Below are 20,205 nucleotides of genomic sequence, written 5' to 3'. Positions count from 1 at the left end.
AGCCGGGTAGCGAAAACGTGCACTTATCGCGGAGGCCGGCAGTGTCTTCCGCGAGCGTCTCTCCAGGGGCGGGGGCTTTTTTGCTACTAAGCCTAAATCCATGAAATTTTCAAAGTATCAACGCATTGTTTAATAATGCTCTATAGAGTATTTAAATGGCTTATGCTTTATATATATATATATACTTTAATTACCTTATTTCTTGTTTAAATGCATATTTTACACATTTTATTTTCATTACTCACCATTTTATGACTTTTAACATTATACACCTGAAAATTAAATATATTACTAAAAATTCTCTTTTCATATTAAAAATTTGAAAACGGGGATCTACACACAGTCCTATGTTACATTCCTTGCACTCATAATAACTCATTTGCCGTTTTGGAGGATTTTTCCGGGAATGTGAACAAACGAAGCATCGTCGTCTCATTTTCTTATCAGTCTCTTCTGAACAAAGTTTTGGAAAATGTCTTTCAGTTAATCTTTCAGAATCAATATCTGAAATATTTTGCAACGGTAAAAACAGAAAGAATTCACGTCTAACAAGATATAATTATTTTCTAAAAACTGAACTGTAAACGGAAATACTCAACGCTTTAGCGCATATAAAACTTCTATTTACAATAAACAACTACCACGTGCGAATAAAGTGCGATTTAAAGAGACGTCATAAATCACGTTATTCAGGAACATTTAGTTCCCCTTTTGTTTATATAATCAAAAACATGTGTATGTGAGTCATGCTTCTCTCATTTCAAGTAGAAGGTCTAATGTACATGTATCTGAAACCATATGGACATACAGTGCCACCTTGTGGCAGAAATTATAGTTTGAAAAACGTTCCAGGACACAAATACGTGACAGTAGGTAGTAAACGGGAAAATGCTCTGTCACGCCTGCGTGTCGGCCGGTAGGTGAGTGTGTTCGTTGCTGGCACATAGACGTGACAGTTGGCGCGAAGGGGTTAACATTTTAGTATGATTTAGAAACTTGTCCTCCATAGGACTAATATAAAAGGTAGGGAAGCATAATGAACAGTATTTCTTTATTCCCTAACAAAGGGTCTCTTCCCCACGATTTTTCTCTTCTGATTTTTGTCTGTCAAAATCAATGAAAAAGAAGCCAGAATTACACAAGTAAAAATCCTATACATACATCTATCAATAAAAATTATTTGCTATATTGAGAATGTGTAGAAGTTTTTTCATTTTTATTGTTGTAGATAAGATTATATGAATATGGAAAAGACACAAGGGCTATTTGCTTCAGAGGAGGGATGTCTTTGAGGAGAACTTTCTGAAAGAAACTGGCTCTTATTCGCATTACCATGCTGCCACGCCATTTTCCTGGAATTAAACCCAAACCAAATCAAACCTGGAATCAAATAAATCTGAACTATCAGTATTCGAAGGGCACAACCACTCCACCAATGGTTGACCTTTTACTTTTGTAACACTTTACAAATTGAAACTTTCTGCCTGTATTCATTAGCTGGGGACAAGGCAATATGGCAATGCCCAATATTCTATCTAATAAAACATGATGATACACGTTGGTATGAATAGTACATGCTACCTTTAAATGATGAATAAGTACAAATACCATCTAGGCCATAGTGCAAAAGGGAGAGAGTTTAAATGGCTATAATGTTCTGTCATTACGTATATATAATTATTAGTTTGTCATTTCAATCATGATGGTAGGCAGCCGGAAGATAAAAAGGTCAAGATGTGAGGAATTGAAAGATGAGGCCCTGCTGGAAGTGAAAAGATTGCTGTAGCAGAATTGGTAAAGTCAGAGATCCACAGGATGTTACTAATGAAGCCAATTTACATCACACAATTTGAGGCAGTTTGTAAAAAATTAATTAGAAAGAGAAGGTGAATTCATTGATGTTTCAAACCCTGCCTGACATCCAGATTTTTGCATCAAGTACTAATTTGTGATGAGAAGAAAGTTCTCCATAAAAATGCCAAATATCATTAGACTGTTTGCAGGCTAGGCATATCTCCAGTGCACAGCACAAAATCAGACTGACACTTACAACACTATGCACTTGTTTAGATTCACAGAAAGTTATAAAAGTCTAGGAGGATGGGATCTTTTTATCTACAAGCTCTGTCATCACTGGAAACTGCACCATGAAAATACCACTTTTTCATGCATCATGTGTAACAACTTTTGTCAAGGGCAGAAATATGATGACATAAAGTATCTTCATAGTAGGTTATAAATCTTTTCTCATATGGAAGAAGATGAAATGTAATATAGAGGACTGGAAAAGTTATCCAATAAAAGTCTTCTGAAACATTATGGAAGACTTTCATTTGAACTGCACAAACCTATTACCTACTATAGAGAAATTACAAAAAACACAGCATCTTAGAAACACGTAACATACAGGAACTCTTGAAAACTGTATACACACTTTTAAAAGCTTCTCACTTACTGACACTTCCTTTCTTTACACTCACAACTCACCTGAATCACAAAAAATAAACTAAGAAAAAAATGATACACATAAGTGCTGCAGTAGCAAGAATAACGCAGCTTAATAGCAAATACAATTAAGAAGAATGTTTCTTATTAAAGTGACTCAACATTTCCCATACACGGGAGAAGTCTGAAGCTATTAATAGAACTATATGAAGTGTCTATAAAAAGCATTCCCGAATAGTCACAGCATGCAGAACTGCTGGAAAATCTCCAGGAGATATTTGTCACCTGTTTGGCAAGTTGTCCATGAAACAGTTATCCAAAACCCAAGCTTCCACTGCATTCGATGAAAACACTTCTATAGCATGAAGTTAAATAGAAATATTCTCAAATGCCATCTCTAATACCAGAAATATCTTGCCATTGAAATATGTGAATTTGAATAATAATGCATTTAGTATACATACACACATAAGTTATTTATTATACACACACACACACACACATACATACATATATATATGTATGTAATATTAATAAAAGCCGGAGCATTGTCGATGCGTAGTTATGCTAAATTGAAGAAGAATTATTTTAATTGCATCCTAAGCCAATGTGTTGACTTCGTAAATAAAAGTTGGCAGTCGAGGTGATTTTAATTCCATTTTTATTTGCAATTGATACTTGTGGCCACAATCACTTGGCACTGGCACTCTAGTCGGGCCTTTCCACAAATTTACAATTTTGATATTGTTGAGATAGAAAGTAAGCCAGCAAAATTACATCTTAGCAGAGTAGAGAGCAAAGTTGAAGCTGAAGTTATGCAAGATGGAAGCATGCGAAGAGAAAAGTTTTGGTTTGCAATTAGGTGATTGGTCTAGAGGCATCTGTATTAAGGGTTACGTAACATCACACGATTAATTTGAATGACGGAGTTAGACTTGCAATGCTATTTTCAGGACAGAGAGATGAAGTTCCCAAATGAAATAAAAAATAGAAAAGGTTATAGTGAATTAAGTTTAGAAGTTTGCTTTCATATTTTTTTATCTTACATGTTATGTGTATGTATATATGTGTGTGTATACACTCTATAACAAAAAAAAAAAAAAAAAAAAAAAAAATCGCTGCACCAAGAAGGAGTTGTCGACGGAGACAAAAATTTGTGGATAGGAAGATTATGTACAGAATAGAAAATGATTAAAATTTCAGAACAAGTGATTTATTTCAGAGTTACATAATTACAAAGTAACAAGCTCAATAAAGTGTTTACCCACATCTAGCCTGGATACAAGCTGCCACATGGTGTGGCATAGACTAATAAAGCTCCTGAATGGTCTCCTGCGGTATTTCTTGCCAAATTTGATCCAATTGCTGGGTTAGGTCATCAACATTCCCTGGTAGATGCAGTCGCCTTCGCATCATATCCCAGACATGCTCAATGGGAGAGAGCTCTGGCAGGTCAGGGAAGTGTTTCAGTAAGACAAGTTGTAAGACAGTTCATAACAACATGTGCCATGTGTGGACTGGCATTATCTTACTGAAAAATAAGGCCAGTGTACTGCAAAAAGAACAGCATCAAAACAGCTCTCAAAATGCAGTTGACATATCACTGTGCTGTAAGTGTGCCTCTAATGATGACCAAAGGGGTCTGGCTATCAAGGGAAATAGCACCCCTATCATAACTCCTGATTGAGGGCCTGTATGGTGTGCAATAGCGAAATGAGGATTGGCATGCTGCTCTGGGCGTCTCTAGACATGTCTTCGATGATCGCCACAATACAGTTGGATGTAGGATTCGTCGCTAAAGATTATCCGTCCCCAGTCAGCATCAATCCAACTTGATTGAGTCAAGCATCACTGTAATCTGGCTTGACAGTGTTCAGGTGCGAGTGGCAGGTGATGTAATTCTCGATACGAGCGTAGATTTCGCTCTAGCAGCCACCTGTGAATGGTCATGGTGGGCACTCATGTGTGGGTCCCATGTCCGATGGTTAATAGCAACGAATAAGGTGCTCTGACAATCACTCTGTTATCCCAACCTGTTGTGGCCCTAGGTTGACCACTACCATGATGACGCTAAAATCTGCCATTGGCTACCCATTCTTGCCAGCATCTTCTAATCACTGCATCATTTCGACTCATATGACATGTGATTCTCCAATTTGCTCAATGTGCCTCTTTCAATCTAATGATACATTAATCTACATGAACTTTCCACTCAAAAGCATATCAAAATACTGGAAAAAATCTGAGAAATTTACTTCACATTATTCAGTGATTTAAGCAGTAATTCCCAACCTGTAGCGGTAGATCTAAAGCTATGAGTCAGCTTAATAACAGAATCAACAGTAAATAATTATCAGCAATGGCAAGAAGCAACAGAGTTATAATAAATGCTCTTTAAAAAGTTAAAATTGTTCCTATTTAAATATTAAAGCATTATAATAAATGCTGTTGTAAAATATTCATAAAGTTTAAATTAGTTATTGAATGAAAGGAAGAATAATTTTCCATTTAATTCTTAACAGTTTTCAGTTGGTCACAATTATTTGAGAGCTGTCTAAAAAAAAGAGGTAGGACACATTATTTCTTTTAAAACAGTTACCATAATAAACAGGATGCTGTTCCTAATTAAAAATTTTATCTCTTGATTTCAACTTTAAATCTCACTCTGATATTAAAATATTAATCTCAGTAAAATAGCCTCAAGAATCACAGCAATAATCATGCTTAAACAACAGGTCGAGATTCCCTTACTAAGGTTGTTTTTAATGATATGCATGTTAAAATATTTCTCATTTTGTGCTTTTTTCTTTCTCATTGTGTGCTAACAACTATTAATATCTTCTTAGAGATCATGTCTTAAAGTTTAATGTGAGCAAATTTACATTTTAATTCATTTTAAATTGATTATAATTTAGAATTTTACTGTGATAAAACACTATTTCAAGAATGCTTAGGGTTTTTAATAATAGTTCTAGACCTCATTAATAGTCAATAGTGTCAATTAACTCATATTCTTAATTCCTTTTTATAAAAGCTGATATATGAAAAAAATTACTACACATTAATAATGTTATGTTTTGATTTGAATATGAATTCTCACTATATTTTGAAATAAATGATGAATGAATCAGCTTTTCTTCAATAATTTTTTCAGATATAATTCATTAGAGTCAGCAAATTTTATCATATTAAAATAATACTGTAGTAAGTTATACTGCAGGAATACTGGAGCGGCAAGTGGATCACAGGCTGTGGAGGCACTCAATAATTTTTAAGTTTTAATAAGAGATAAGCATAACAAAAAACGTTGGGCACCACTGATTTAAGGTACCATTTTGGGCATCACAGAGAAGGATATAACATTTCTGAGTTCTCTATGTAGCATTTCCAAATAGTGGATCAATCGTGAAGCAGAAATCCACTACCATGTGTATTTAGAAAAGATGTTATGCTAATGTGGCTTCAGTTTTAAATTGTTTTGAAGTAATTTTTATATTTATATTTGTGAGTGCAACAAAAATTATAACTGAGATCTATTTAACTAGATATGCAATGACTCCAAATTGTAGCTAGACTTTTCAATAACCAGAACATGAACCATATTCAACAGTTTGAAATGAATGCAGTAAACCATGACAAAAGTGTTGCATTTAACATATTAAAATCTACAACAAAAGTAGTGGAAATTAAACTCACTTAATAGTCTATCACAAGGTGTAACAGAATTGAAGGCCACAACTTTAAGAGGTGATAAAAATGGCAAAAGTAAAATTCTCATAGTGTATGGTGGAATGCGAATCAAAAACATGTATGAAAAATACAGGCAGCAAAAAGGTATTTGAATCATGTTCAGTCATTATGGACCAATGCTTAACATGTGGAAATCTAGTCACTGGGGGGGGGACTTATATTGAGCTGGCATAATTCATAAAGAAGATGAACTCAGAAATTTTCTTACATACAAAGAATCAAATTGTTTTGCCATAAAATTTCTTATAGCCCTACCATTGTTCAAATACGATAGGAGTGTTAAAAAAATTAATGACTATTTAGAATTGCAGATAAAGATTACACAAATATGCCCTTAAACTATCACTGCAGTCTGTTACTTTAAAATGTGCACTTCAAGATCATGTTAACCTTCTATTCATTTATGACCAAAACATGTGTCATCATCACCACATAATGGAATTTTAGCTAATTAAAGGTCTCAACCATCTTCTACAGCAATCGACAGCTTGGTTGTAAGACAATTCAGAAGGAAGAAGTTTTAAGCCTCACATGGAAGAAAAGATGTTAAGTAATAACAATTCTGCAGGATGTTAGGTTGCAGCTTTTGATACACTGTGAGAAATTTCATGACTTCACAAGATTTCTTCTCAACAAGTGGAAAATGAATAAAATGTCAGAGAAGAAAGTGGCTGACAGGGTTGTGATAGAGCACGTTTCTCAGAGGAGACTCACAGCAATAAAAATTCACCAGAACATGCTCAACATTAGGAAATGAAGCACCATCATTTACAGCAGTTAAATGGTGGGCTTCTGGCTTTTCAAACATGAATATGAAAGCATTCTAGAAGAACCATGAGAAGGACATTCAGCAATGGAAATAACACAGGACAGCAATGACAATGTGATCATGCACAATTGCTGAATGACTCAAAACAGGCCTGAACGTTTATAAATCTCAACTAAACATGGGTATCACAGCATTCATCACACACTAGCTATGAACAAAATGTCAATTTGATCAGTCTCCAAAACTTCAAACCACAAAAGAAATGAAGGGGAAAAAGAAATGTTAATTTTACCAGATTTTGTAATGAAAGACTCCATTATCAACAGGGAATATCGTGACAATATGATACACAAACTGAGAAATCATACTGGGGAGAAGATGCCAGTGAAAATTGAGAAAGGAGTCATCCTGCATCACAACAAGGCACCTTCTCATTATGCTGCAACTGCACAAGCTGCTCTGATCAATTGTTGCTTCATCTCCATTTTCCCAATCTTGCCTAGTCAGATTTTCATGTGTTCACTGCCATAAAACTTACCAGTGGCCAAGTGTTATGACTGCTGAATACTGAAAGTTTGACTCAGATTGTATCCCAGGCAAAGAGGCTAGCTGCGTGATTAGTTTCCATGATTTTCTTCATGCGTAACATGAATAGAAGCCAGCTTTCTCGAGAACACTGAGAGGAAAGTCCCCTACTATGACATCCCTTCGTTTAGACAGAAAGGTCTTGCATGCTTTTCCGTATATGAATAACATAATCATCACTACTATGAAAAATTCACATCAAGGATGTCACTTCAACATAGACAAAAATGTCATTGAAAGATTAATTTATTGATGTAAGATTCAGAAAATTTCATTCTATAAGATAATTGTACATAAATTGCAATACAGAATACATATGTGCATTGATATGGGGGTAATTATGTAGAGAAATCAAAATGGGTAAGAGCAACTCACTAAGATTCAAATTGGTTCACTATTTCCTCACATGTAGTTATGTTAGAAATACTTATTAAATCTATAAGGTCTACCAGAAGGTTCTGTTTGAGGTTATCTCAAGTTTCAATTCGCATGCATGTGCTCATTTGAGACATATATGGCTGCCTCTCTTTATCATTGCATTTACACACAAGTACTCTTAAATTAACTGAAACAAAAGAGTCTCATATCATTAAGTGAAACATGATCATGTAAATACGGCTATCAATAAAGTTCATTTAAAATACTGTATTCTGTACACATTCCAACATGGAACCAATGCTAAAGACGCATACGAAATTTAGTGAAAGTTTTTAGTGGGGATGCAATTCCAGACAGAACGTGCAGGAGATGATTTGAAAAATTTGAGACTAGGACTTTCAAGTCTTTTTTCATAAGCTAAGCTCAGGGGAAGTATCTTTCATTGATAAGGATGATGCCAAGACTATGAGAGAGCAAGACCCTTTTTGACAGTATCAGAGATTGCAGTAAAGCTTAACTGAGATCGACAAACCACTCGGAGCCATATTTGGAAACTAAGATTGTTCTATAAATATTCCAGATTGATGCCTCATGCATTAAGTAAGAAAACTTTGCATGGTACATCACACATGGCAAAATGCATATGCATATCTCTGCTTGCTCAAACTTTTGTGGACCAGACGATAATTGGTGATGAAAAGTGGATTACCTACAAAAACATCATACTCTAAGTCTGAGCAACTAGTTCCCTTCACCTCTAAAACAAGCTTGAGTCTGAATAACAGAATGCTATGTACATGGTAGGACATCCAAGGAGAATAACACTATGAGCTTCTGAAACCTAATAAAAAGCTCAATTTGGAGAAGTCAGTAAATGGACAATTTAAAAAAAAACACTCAAAGAGGCTACAGATCTTCAATAGGACACACTTCCTACTGCATCATCGTAATGGCAGACCGAATGCTGCTTTAGCAACTCATCAGAAAACTGCAGAGCTATGTTGCAGATATCAATTAAGCACAAGGTTACTCTTTGCCTCTCAAGACAAGACATTTTTCAAAAATGGCATTTACGACTTATCATCACACTGGCATGAAGTCATAAATTATGGTGTAAATTATATTGCACAACAACTATTATTACTGCTCTAAAAAATGTATAATTTTCTTTCACCTCCCAAATGGATAATTTTTCAGTAGCCTTTATAACTGGAAAGACACTAAACAGGACATACAAAAGTTTTCCACAACTATGTCAAGACAAAAGCACCACATATTTAATATGAAATAAGAATATACATTACAACGAAATCTATGTTATAATAAAAAATTTAACACCAATAATTTCCCCTTTTTTGAACCTGTTCCCAAACATATTCCCAATTAAAACAATCATACAGAATAAAAGACAGTGCTCCACACTTTTATTTCTAAAGCAATGTTTAAATTGCAAGTAGAAAGTAAATAATACATACTTCACAGATTGGAGGGCCGGTTCTATAACTGGGAACAATTTTGAAAGTAACATTTCCTCTTGCATCTCGCTAAAAAGAACAGTAACATAAATATCAAGTGATATTATAACAGATTTCTCCTATACAAAAACTTCAAAAAAGACACCTTAAACAGTGTACATACTGTCCCTAAGGATTAGTTAACATATCAAAAGAGATCAGAATATAATTTTCAGTTTATGTAACTTTCATTGTTTAGGTTGGATTAGTCTTTTATATTTTTAAAATCAGCATTCACCACTGAAGGACAAAGGATTACTTTTATTAGCATGGTAATATTAGACATATAACTCCAGTTTTAAACAAATAAAACAGAAATGAATGTGACTGATTATAACTACTTACATCAGAAAATTGGTACCAGTAGGAAGAGGGCATCAGCATATTAAGCAAAATTATTTGTTCATATTTTAAGATTGTGAAAACATAAATTCAATCATTATTTTACCACTACAGTTACTATGTTTGTTAGCTTCCAATTGGATGACTGAAAAGTGTTCAGAATAAATGAGAAGATTCTTTGAATTTTTTCTAGACTATAAATGAACACTCCCTTACAACATGGTCATGAACATTAAATTTTACAATAAATGATTTATCAAACTCTAAATGGACACTAATCATCAAAATTCACTGAGGTTTTTGATCATCTGAATCAACATTCCCACGTTATTTGTTGTTAAAAAGAATAAAATAATTGACAATGTGACATAAGACAATCTATCAAAACACAAAATGTTATCATTTCTTATTTTGCTAATATCAGTCCACTGATGATTTCAACAGAAATTTCATTTCAAGTAGTACTATACTAGTTTCAAGTAGTCTCGATAAGACTAGATCAAGTGCACATGGAAGTGCAACTTGCAAACCAATTAGAAAAATGCAAATTCACTGACGGCTGAAAGTTTCAGTGACACTTCTTAAAATTTGTCAATATACTCAATGAAACTGACTTCAGAAAATGAAAATATTAACTATTGCAAAATCTTGAATGATGAAAAAACTGGTAGTCACTGGAAAATTTCACAGTGCACACATTTCACATAATATGCATAAGTAAGTGGCTAGGTTAATTTACTCACAGATATATTAATAGGACAATGCTCTCCTGCAAGTTTGTGATGAAAAGTTTCAGTATGAAAAACCTTGAGTTAGGGATTTCTTTACTCAACTATCAAGGAATGAAGATCCGTGATTGATATTTGGGAAGAAGAGCAGTTTTCAAATAATATTAGACATTTCCTCCTGAGTATAAACAGCAACTTTATGTTCTCGAAAAAAATCTTTCTCTTTCGAATTTTAAAGGGAACTAAAAAGTGACTTGAGCAAAAGAATAAAAAATAGGATTGTTTAGCAGTTTTAAATATTTTAGTGCAAGAATGATCAATCAGATTAAACTCTACCTTAGAACACATCTATGTAGTCTTTTGACACTTCACTTGAGAATTTCATCTTAAAATATTTAGAGATGACCAAGAGACATGATCTATTAAGTTTGCAAACAACTGGTGTGATATATGATTTATTATGATCTAGATTTTAACAAAGACCAAAACACTGCATGAAATCTTTGCAGAATGACCTAACTGGGCATGCAGGTTTGAATATTTTTTACTCAAAATTTTGCACTTGAACAATTTCTGGTGCTACTTTGGTAGACGGTTGCATGGATTTTGGAGATTTTTTTTTTTTGGCGAGCGATACGACTTATGGTAAACCCATTGCTAGACAAGTTATTTATGGTAACCGATACTTTGTTGTCACTTTATTTAAAAAGTAGTGCGTTTTATTATGCATAAATTCCATGTTTTAAATATTATTTATGGCTTCTAAATATTAAAAATCAAATTAATTTTGAATTTTTATTTGAAATAAAAATCTTATTGTTTACAATATTTTATGTTGTGGATGATGTAATGTATGATGTCGCATTACTTTAAAAGTAAATGGTTTTAATATCTATAAATTTAATATAATGTTTTAAACATTATTTATGGCTATTAAATATTAAAATACAATTTAATGTTGCATTTTTTAAAAGGATTTTATTATGTATGATTATTTAAATAATTTTAATTCTATTCGTGATGTAATCAGCTCTCTGACTGGTTACAGAATATTTGTGCATTTGTGCGCCATTTTAAAATTTTATTATTCATCTCTTCGAATTCCTTAGATTACATTTTTCAAATTTTTTTCTTTGGATTACATTTTTAAAATTATATTACATTTTTCAAATTTTTTTCATAGATATCTAAATTATGAATCCGATTTTTTTGTGGTACTTATCAATATATATATGACACATGTTAAATACTCAAAAAAATGCAAGTACATATTTTTCTTTTACTTTATAATTGTATACTTCAGTTTTTATTAAAAATTAACACACTGTTTTCAAAAATTGCTGAGATATTTACTGCCACATATGTTTTAATGTTAAATAATTATTGCACATGCAAGAAAATGCTGGGTGGTCAACCTTGCAGTTTATGCACAAGGGTGCAATTTTCATTATCGTGACCAACCTTCAAGCATCAAGTGCACAACAGGTTGCCAAGAGAGGAAATCTCTGAATGGCCGAAATGCTGGCATTGGAAGCACTCCATAGGGTTTGGAATGTATAGGATCTTTACATGCAATTAAGACATCCAGCCTTTATATTCTTTGGTAGATCAGGTGAGTTGAAAGGTCCGGATCATGTGTTTTGTGTCGATCAACTGGCCTTTGTTTTGCATTTTAATCCACCTATAACCACAGACATTTTGATCAGCCAGCTCAGACATGAACGCTTCTTCTGAAACAAACAGAAGGTCCACTTCCGAGATGACACACCGATAAAAATTCAGTGTCTTATACGCTGTTACAATGACGGTGGTTTGCTCAAGATTGGTTATTAGAAGTAAGGAAGCAGACTGGGTGGCTGAAGTGTCATTGATAAGCAAGTCTCCAGAACAGATATGGTTTATATTTCTAGGATCACCAACATATGAATGAATATATTTATTTATTAAGAAAGGAGACATCTTATGTGGTTCATCAGAAGGGCTAGAAACAACAAGGAAATGTGGCCAAATTTTTCAATTATTGGCATTTATGTCAGAGAATATTTTTTTCACAGAAGCCTTTTCAGATGGTTGAGCATTTTGATGGACTTGACAATCAGAATTCATATTCACATGAATAGATATTTTTGATCCCATGTTGAGATGAAATATGATTTGGGTCTGAGCACTTCATCCACCATGGAGCCCAATAAGGAAACAGATTCCTGTGTTAGGGCTATACATAAATTGAAGCCCCACAGTCAGCTTTCTCGAAAGCAAGTACTCCCAAGAGCTTGTCCCCACTTTGGCGACACAAAGGTCAGAAGACTAGCCAATTGACATCCATGAGGACAGCAAAGTGCCTCCTGTTTAGCTGAAGCAGAGCCCAAAGCAGTGTATTGGAGACAGTGCCTCACCTCTCAACTGCTAGTACATTCCTTTTCAATGACACAAATCTTCACGGATGGCAAACATATGAGCATTTTATTGTTTCTTGAAAACTGGACGCAAGAGCTGTAACAGTTTCTTACCACAAACCTCAACCTCCAAAGAGGAAAACTGCAAGGGAGAAAGGAAGAAAGAAGTTACAGCTAAGAGGAGGGCAGACAGAAAAGAGGATAGATTACTGGGGCTCCAGGAATGTGACACCCATCTCACCAAGATGATGATGCCCTGAAGGGCTATGGTACCTCAGGACTGTCCTACCCCAAACTCATAGAAAGTGAGTCCCTGAGGAGTATTATTACAGACACCATATTTCTTTGAAAATAAGATTTTAACATTTTAGGTTAATTTTTAAGAAATAAAAATACAGGTGAATATTTATCTTAGGTACACCAGTAACATGTACAGTACAAAGTCCGTAATCTGGACTCGTCGGGACTTCGCCGATTCCGGATTAAGGGTTTTTCCGGATTATAGATCATCAATTTAAATCAGGTAAGATGGCATACAGAAATTATACAATTAAAAATATGAAACCGTAATTTATGAAATTAGGAGCAATTATGATCTAAAGGGTATCAAAATTTACAAAAAAAAGCTTAATATTTATTTGTTTACTTTATTAAACATTTCTTTCAATGTAAGTTGTTTAAGTTGCTTCGTTTTTTGTGCTAAACGCGCATGCATAAAACATTAAAAAAAAAGTTTGTGGCCTTGAGGTCCGGATTATAGATCATTCCGGATAATGGACGTCCGGATTACAGACTTTGTACTGTACAGTACACGTAAGCCTAAACTGAAATCCCTCACCTAGATGTGGTTATTTTAATTAGTTTTAGTTATGCAGTTTGTATATACAGTAATTACGTGTGTGGTTTATTTATTATTTAAACAATGTTATTATTCTGTATAATAATACATGCACACATATAGATATATATTAATGAAACTTCTTCCACTCATTCTTCAATTTCATCTATCAAAATACCCATTTATAAGACCCTACCAAATTTTAGAATGAAAATGCAGCAAAAAAGGGAGGGGATCTTATTTTCTAATTAATATGGTATAATTTACTTTCCTCCAGTTCAAATATTTTTCACCAAAACAGCAAACTGCATTTTGCAAAGATTAAATCAAGCAGTAATTTTTTATGTAAATGTAATTACTTTAAAATTTTTATCTGACCCAAAAATTACTACTACTTATTTTAAATTATAATGGCTCTAAAACTTTTTATTTGCTTATTAAAAACTACAATATATAAACAGTATGCAAATTGGCTGATCACTATATAACAACTAACATTAACTGTGCTCAACATTCCAGCCAATGACACTAAGCCAATAGAATATCAAAGACTCATTTCCTAAACATACACACAAATCATTTCAAAATGCTGATAGGTCCCTAAAAGAAATGCAGATTTTTATCCAGAAAATTAAGATTATTAAGAAATATCTGAAAACTTCTAAAATTAACAAATAACTGTGAAATAAATGTAAGAGGAAAAAATCATGGTACTTACTAACATCTTCTGAAGAGCATCTACTGTTTGATTTGCAACACTAACATTATTAATTTCTCGTATTTCATCCCCAACGTGCAAAGTAGCTGGACATGTTAAGAATAAAATGATAAAGTTAATATTCTCTGAAAATGGTAAATTCAGTAATAGAGATCATTCTGTTTAATTTCCATCATATAAATCATTATTGAAGACCTGGAAGGAAAAACCATTTATGACCACTGACAGGGATTTTGAAAAAATGGACTTTTGAGTGGAAAAACCATTCAAGTTCACTGACAGGGATTCTGAGTAAAATGAATCTAATTTGGGTAACTTCAATGATACAGGAAATGTGGTTACAAAACCATGCAAAAAATCCATAATGAACTTTCAACCTTTATTTAACAAAATTGTATTAAATACATATACGTATAAATATATATATATATATATATATATATATGTAATAATAAAATTCCATAGTCAAGAATACACTTAAAATTCTAACTGTATGTTCTTTTCATTTTTAATGGCGACATTCTCTTATTTGAAAGTATAAGGAATTAAATTCACAGCCCCGTAGTTAAGTTGTTTTTCCCGCCTTTTCTACACGTACAGTTATAGAATGTTCTGGAAGTATTTAAAGCGAACTGGATTGGCTGACGTCATTTCTTGGAAGCTCTGCCTTTCCAGAGGCTATAAAGGACTCACAAAAGATATATTGGGGCTTTTTCTTAAATGTCACGATGCAGTAAACTTCACACAAAAAGTTATTAGTAATTCTTTTTATTTACTCCGGATATCTGATTTTTGTAACTGCTATTTCTCCTGAATAATAATAAATGGATCCTGTTTTTTAAACTTATCGTCTGATTATTTAAGCTACGACTAAAGCTGATACATCACACATATATGTATTATATATACATACATATGCATTATATATATATATCTATATATAAAGGTACAAAATAGTACAGAAACGAATTTTCAATTTTTTTCAAGGTGTCTATAATTCTTTTCCCTCAGTTTCTTCTACGAATTTCAGGAACAAAGGCTTCTTTGCTGTTATAATTAGCTCAGCAAATGAGACTCTTTTACTGTCATTTTATTTTTTAGATCTCAAGCCAGATTTCCTTTTTCTTGCCTTTTAGCATGTTTTTACAATTTTCGGCAAGCATATCAATCTCTGTTTTCAATGCATCATAACATTACAAGTGTCCTTGCTTAGGTAACTGAATCTGATGTTAAACATGTAATTCAAAACGTCTCTGAATTCCTCATATGACACTGGATTGTTCAGACTGTACATGATGTGTAATATTGTTATGTTTAAATTTTCCAGCAGGTGTATTTTCTTACTCATTTTTAAGGAATGAGAAGATTTTCTCCTACTGAGTGAGATGGTACACTCAATTAAATAAGAGTTTCCTCTGGAATTGCATGTTTCCTGTTTCTATGTTTTTCTCTGTGATTTGCTGGTGCCTTTTTGTCAACAGCCAAAGCTTCTTTTATTTTTTAATTTGATTTTTTTTAATGCCATGGAATGAAGTAAAACCATTTATACAAACTGACAAATCATTACATGCCCATCTTGGAAACAAGGTGCTTGATAAGAGTAAGAAACAATGTGTGATGATACCTCATTCGCCGACATTTGAGAATGCCAGTGCATCACAGGCAAAAGCCTTATGACTGATAAGATTTTGGATACTTTAATTCCTAAATTCATTGTTTCCACCATTACAAATCAAAGGAAAACACCGAAAAAGTTTGCACTTTAAGTCACTCCGTAACTCGCATGTAACTGTAGTTTAAAACCTTCATAATATTGTGGATTCTCAAATTTTCTTCCTCTTATTGGCAGAAAACTCACTAAGCTAAATTGGGGTCTGCATTGGAAGCTTCACTTTCCATGTTCACAAGCACTACTGAAGAACTGATAGATGAAATCAACAAGTTCCCATTACAAGAAACAGAAGAAACATGAGTAAGGTCTGATAAAGAAGTTAGACATAAATGCATCTCTTGGAGCATGGGCAATTGATTTTCTCCAGTATGCAAAATTTTTGCTCGGTTACAGTTAGGGACATGAAATACCTTCTTTTCCCTGAAGCGATTCATAATGTGAAAGCTGTTGGTAATATCTACTAGATGGCATTATTACTTCAATTTTCATAAAAACTGGATATATAAATGGTTCCTGCCAGGTCTTCCATTGCATATCAGAATCAGCAAAATTAAATCAATTATTCTAGAACTATTTTCAATGATTAAAGATATTAGTATAAACATAAGCAGAAACTTCTGCTTCTACAAATTAGTATCAATACTATATTACTTTGAATCTAAGCCACAAATGGATTTTAAAATTGTGAAAAATAACAAAAAATTTACCCTCAAATTTTAGTAGTTATTTAGTAGGATTTTAAAATTGGAATAATAATAATAAATAATAGATATTGAAATAGGAAACAAGCCATATTTTTACACATACTAAAATAAATATAATCTAACTAATTTATTCAGAAATAAATTTAAAATATTCCCTTCAAATTTGGGTTGCATCCTTTGAATTTATGTCTTAAAAATTTGAATAAAACAAGCAGCTTAAATCTAAAGCAATACAGTAGTTATTTTCCATTTTTTACTAGTTTTAAACTGAAAACTACATACTAGTTTTAAACTGGAAGTTGAGTTTCTGTATTTATAACCATTAACAGCCCGAGCAGACTCACAGATTTTGGCTTTCTAAACTTGCACTATTCAGTGATTTTAATAAATGTTTGGAATTTTTTTAATTTGTAAAATGTTACGTCAAATGTCAGTAAAAAGAAAATATTTCTGGATAATTTTCCTTATCCTCCAGCAGAATTTTATTTTGCAAAATGTTTCCAGTTTATACCAACCTCTTGTTTAATGATAACAAGAAAATAGGCCACACCCAAAAGCACAGAACATAATACATAGTTTTGGAGATTTTGAACTGCAGCCTAGTGCAGTTTGAAACAAAAAATACATAAAAGACTGCACTGACAGTGCTTAAGCTATGAGCACTGTCAGTGCAGTCTTTTATGCATCACACAAGGTGGCTCCAGCTGTTATGATAAAATCTGCAAAAGTAGTCATTCAGGATCGCATGCAATCCTCAGAACAGCAGCTTCTTTTTCACAGAAATCATGCTTCTTTATATAACAGAAAAAATTCCTAGCTTTTTTCTAATGATAATGCAAATTTAATTACATTGATAGATGAACAGAAATTCCACATGCTTTATCCAATTCAGTTAGCTGAAAAGACTTTTTTTGGGAGCAGGGGGAGATACACACTTGATTCATTAAATAGTGATGGTGGTGGTAATGGATTTATGACGCAAAGCTCTAAAGGCCAAATGCGCCAAACACAGGACTTATTGTATATATGTTAGATAGAGAAAAAGGTTTAAAAACAATAGCACACTTGTAAAATCAACTCAAGTAGTAAGCTATTGAAATGGTGGGATGAAATGCTGATTAAGATTCAGATAAAGATGAATGCAGTATAAATTTAAAATCATAACACATCTGATTCATTAAAATATATAACATTAAAATTCTAACATAAAATCTCAAAATAAAATAAAAGTTTTCTTTCAGATATTGAAACAAATTGGTATTGACCTCTCTTCCGATTAAATGGTTGAGAGGCAGGTCACAGCTATTAAAATACTTCTGATGAAGACACTTAAAATATTGATACTCAATTAAAATGTGATGGACTGACAGAAAAACATTACAATTTGGACAAAAAGGCTCATTCTCAGCTTTTAGTAGATAGTTATGTGTCGCTCTAGTGTGACCTATACTAAGCCAAGTCAAAAGAACTTCTTCCTTGCGACTTTTAGTATAATCCCAAAGCTCTATTTTAGGCTTCACCGTTTTTAACTTGTTACAAGATTGGAAGTCCCAAAGTCGCTGCCATTTTAAGACCCTTTGTTTGATGACATGACTGATATCTCTCAAAAGGATGAGGTGACCGGACAGTTCAACAGCAGATTAGGCTGCGATGTCTGCCAGCTCATTACACTTTATTCCTGTATGTCCGGGAACCCAGTACAGAATTTCATATCCATGACTTGTTAATTTAATTTCAACTTGAGTACATCCACTATCACAGGATTCTCGGTGCTGGAAAAAGATTCTAATGCAATGTAGGAGTCTGTATATATAATGAATTTTTTATGGCGTAATTGGAGGTTAAGACCGAGGAAGTGTTGTGTAAACGCCTGCCCTCCATGTGGCCACCAGTTATAAATGACATCTCAACATGACAAGTTGACTTAGATCCATCTGTATATGTGGAAAGATAACTGCTGTCTCTATGCCTGTGCTCAGCAAAAATTTGTCTGTAGATGATCTCATTAGTGATTGTTTTGACGTAACTGGAAAATATCAAGAAGCTGGATTTGTTCATTTTTCCAAAGTGGATTTCAAAATGTCGTACTGCTTGTGGGGACATATTAGACAGGGAATATAATAATGATCTAAAGAGTATCAAAATTTACAAAAAAAAGCTTAATATTTATTTGTTTACTTTATTAAACACTTCTTTCAACTCGCGCATGCTTAAAGCATACATTACGCATAGTCGAAATTAGAAAATTGCAACCACAAAACTATTTGATGTGCATTCGTGATATTTATATTGACGAGGAATTTGATTTAAATCATATCAAAGACAGAGTACATCGTGATGAAATACTACATTTAGTAAGAAATTATAAGCTGAATAAAATAAAAACATCTGCCCTGAAGATAAGGACAGTGCTGACAGATCAACTTACAGTTCATTGCGCGCCGTGACCCCCCCTGCAGAACAGCATGAAATTGATAAACAGATTTCGGAATGGTTAGAGAAACAAAGGATATGCCTTTATCCATTTTTTGCAGTAATTCCACTTTTTTTTTATGGACATCGAAACATGCTTTCGCTTTGTAGATCCTTTGGCAGCTCCAGAATCAGAAATTCTTTTTGACGTAATAAAAAGTTCAAGCTTACTTTTATAAAATTGCTCCAACAGTCTGCAAAAAATAATAAGCCGGTTCCAATTAGAAGATTAAGGAACAACGCAATCTGCAACATTAAGTGACATAGATAATTAGATAATTTTAGCTTAGCTTATACCGTCTGTTATACATTAAACGCGCATGCATAAACGTATTACACGCATGTGCAGAAAGTTTGTAGCTTTGAGGTCCGGATTATAGATCATTCCGGATTATGGACGTCCGGATTCAAGACTTTTGACTGTATCATTGATACTTCTATTTTTCCCAAAACGGAAAGTGAGTGGTTTTTATATATTCTGCATGCTTTTTTAACTCTTTCCCAAACCCATTTACTAGATGTAGAGGATGACTCATATGAAATAAAGGAATCCCTCTGGCTTTGTCTTCTTACTTTTCATGCACTTGCTTTGGTTCTTTTAAATGTTATAAGGTTTTGCAAAGTAGGGTTTCTGCGAAAAATTTCCCATGCTTTTTTCTGTTTTTTCACTGCTTCATGGCAGTTCCGATTTCACCATGGTTTTGAATACTTTAGCACTTTTCCTGATGTTCTAGGGATGGAGAGCATAGCTGCTTGAATAATAGCATTAGCAACTGCTTAAACTGTGTCATCAATATGCACATCTTTTACCATATTCCCTGTGAGTTCTTGAGTGGAAGAGAAGAGTTCTCAGTCTGCCCTATCAAGTATGAACCAAGGGAATTTTGACATGGG

General features: G+C 33.3%; 1 protein-coding gene across 1 annotated transcript in view; it reads right to left on the bottom strand.

Moving 5' to 3' along the window:
- The window catches only part of LOC118183902 (peripheral plasma membrane protein CASK-like), a 367,998-nt gene that overhangs the window by 81,932 nt on the left and 265,861 nt on the right, over positions 1-20,205 (bottom strand). The window contains exons 15-16 of the mRNA XM_085807886.1: positions 14,464-14,549; positions 9,403-9,471 (exon numbers count right to left, since the gene is read on the bottom strand). Of these exons, the coding sequence (XP_085664012.1) occupies positions 9,403-9,471; positions 14,464-14,549 (155 nt within the window). The remainder of the gene's footprint in view (positions 1-9,402; positions 9,472-14,463; positions 14,550-20,205) is intronic.

The sequence above is a fragment of the Stegodyphus dumicola genome, chromosome X1 (assembly GCF_044657685.1).
Source record: "Stegodyphus dumicola isolate Sdum_Otavi_A_Nest chromosome X1, ASM4465768v1".
NCBI lineage: Eukaryota > Metazoa > Arthropoda > Arachnida > Araneae > Eresidae > Stegodyphus > Stegodyphus dumicola.
The sequence above is the reverse complement of the archived record's forward strand: the minus strand, read 5'-3'. Positions and strand labels throughout refer to the sequence as shown.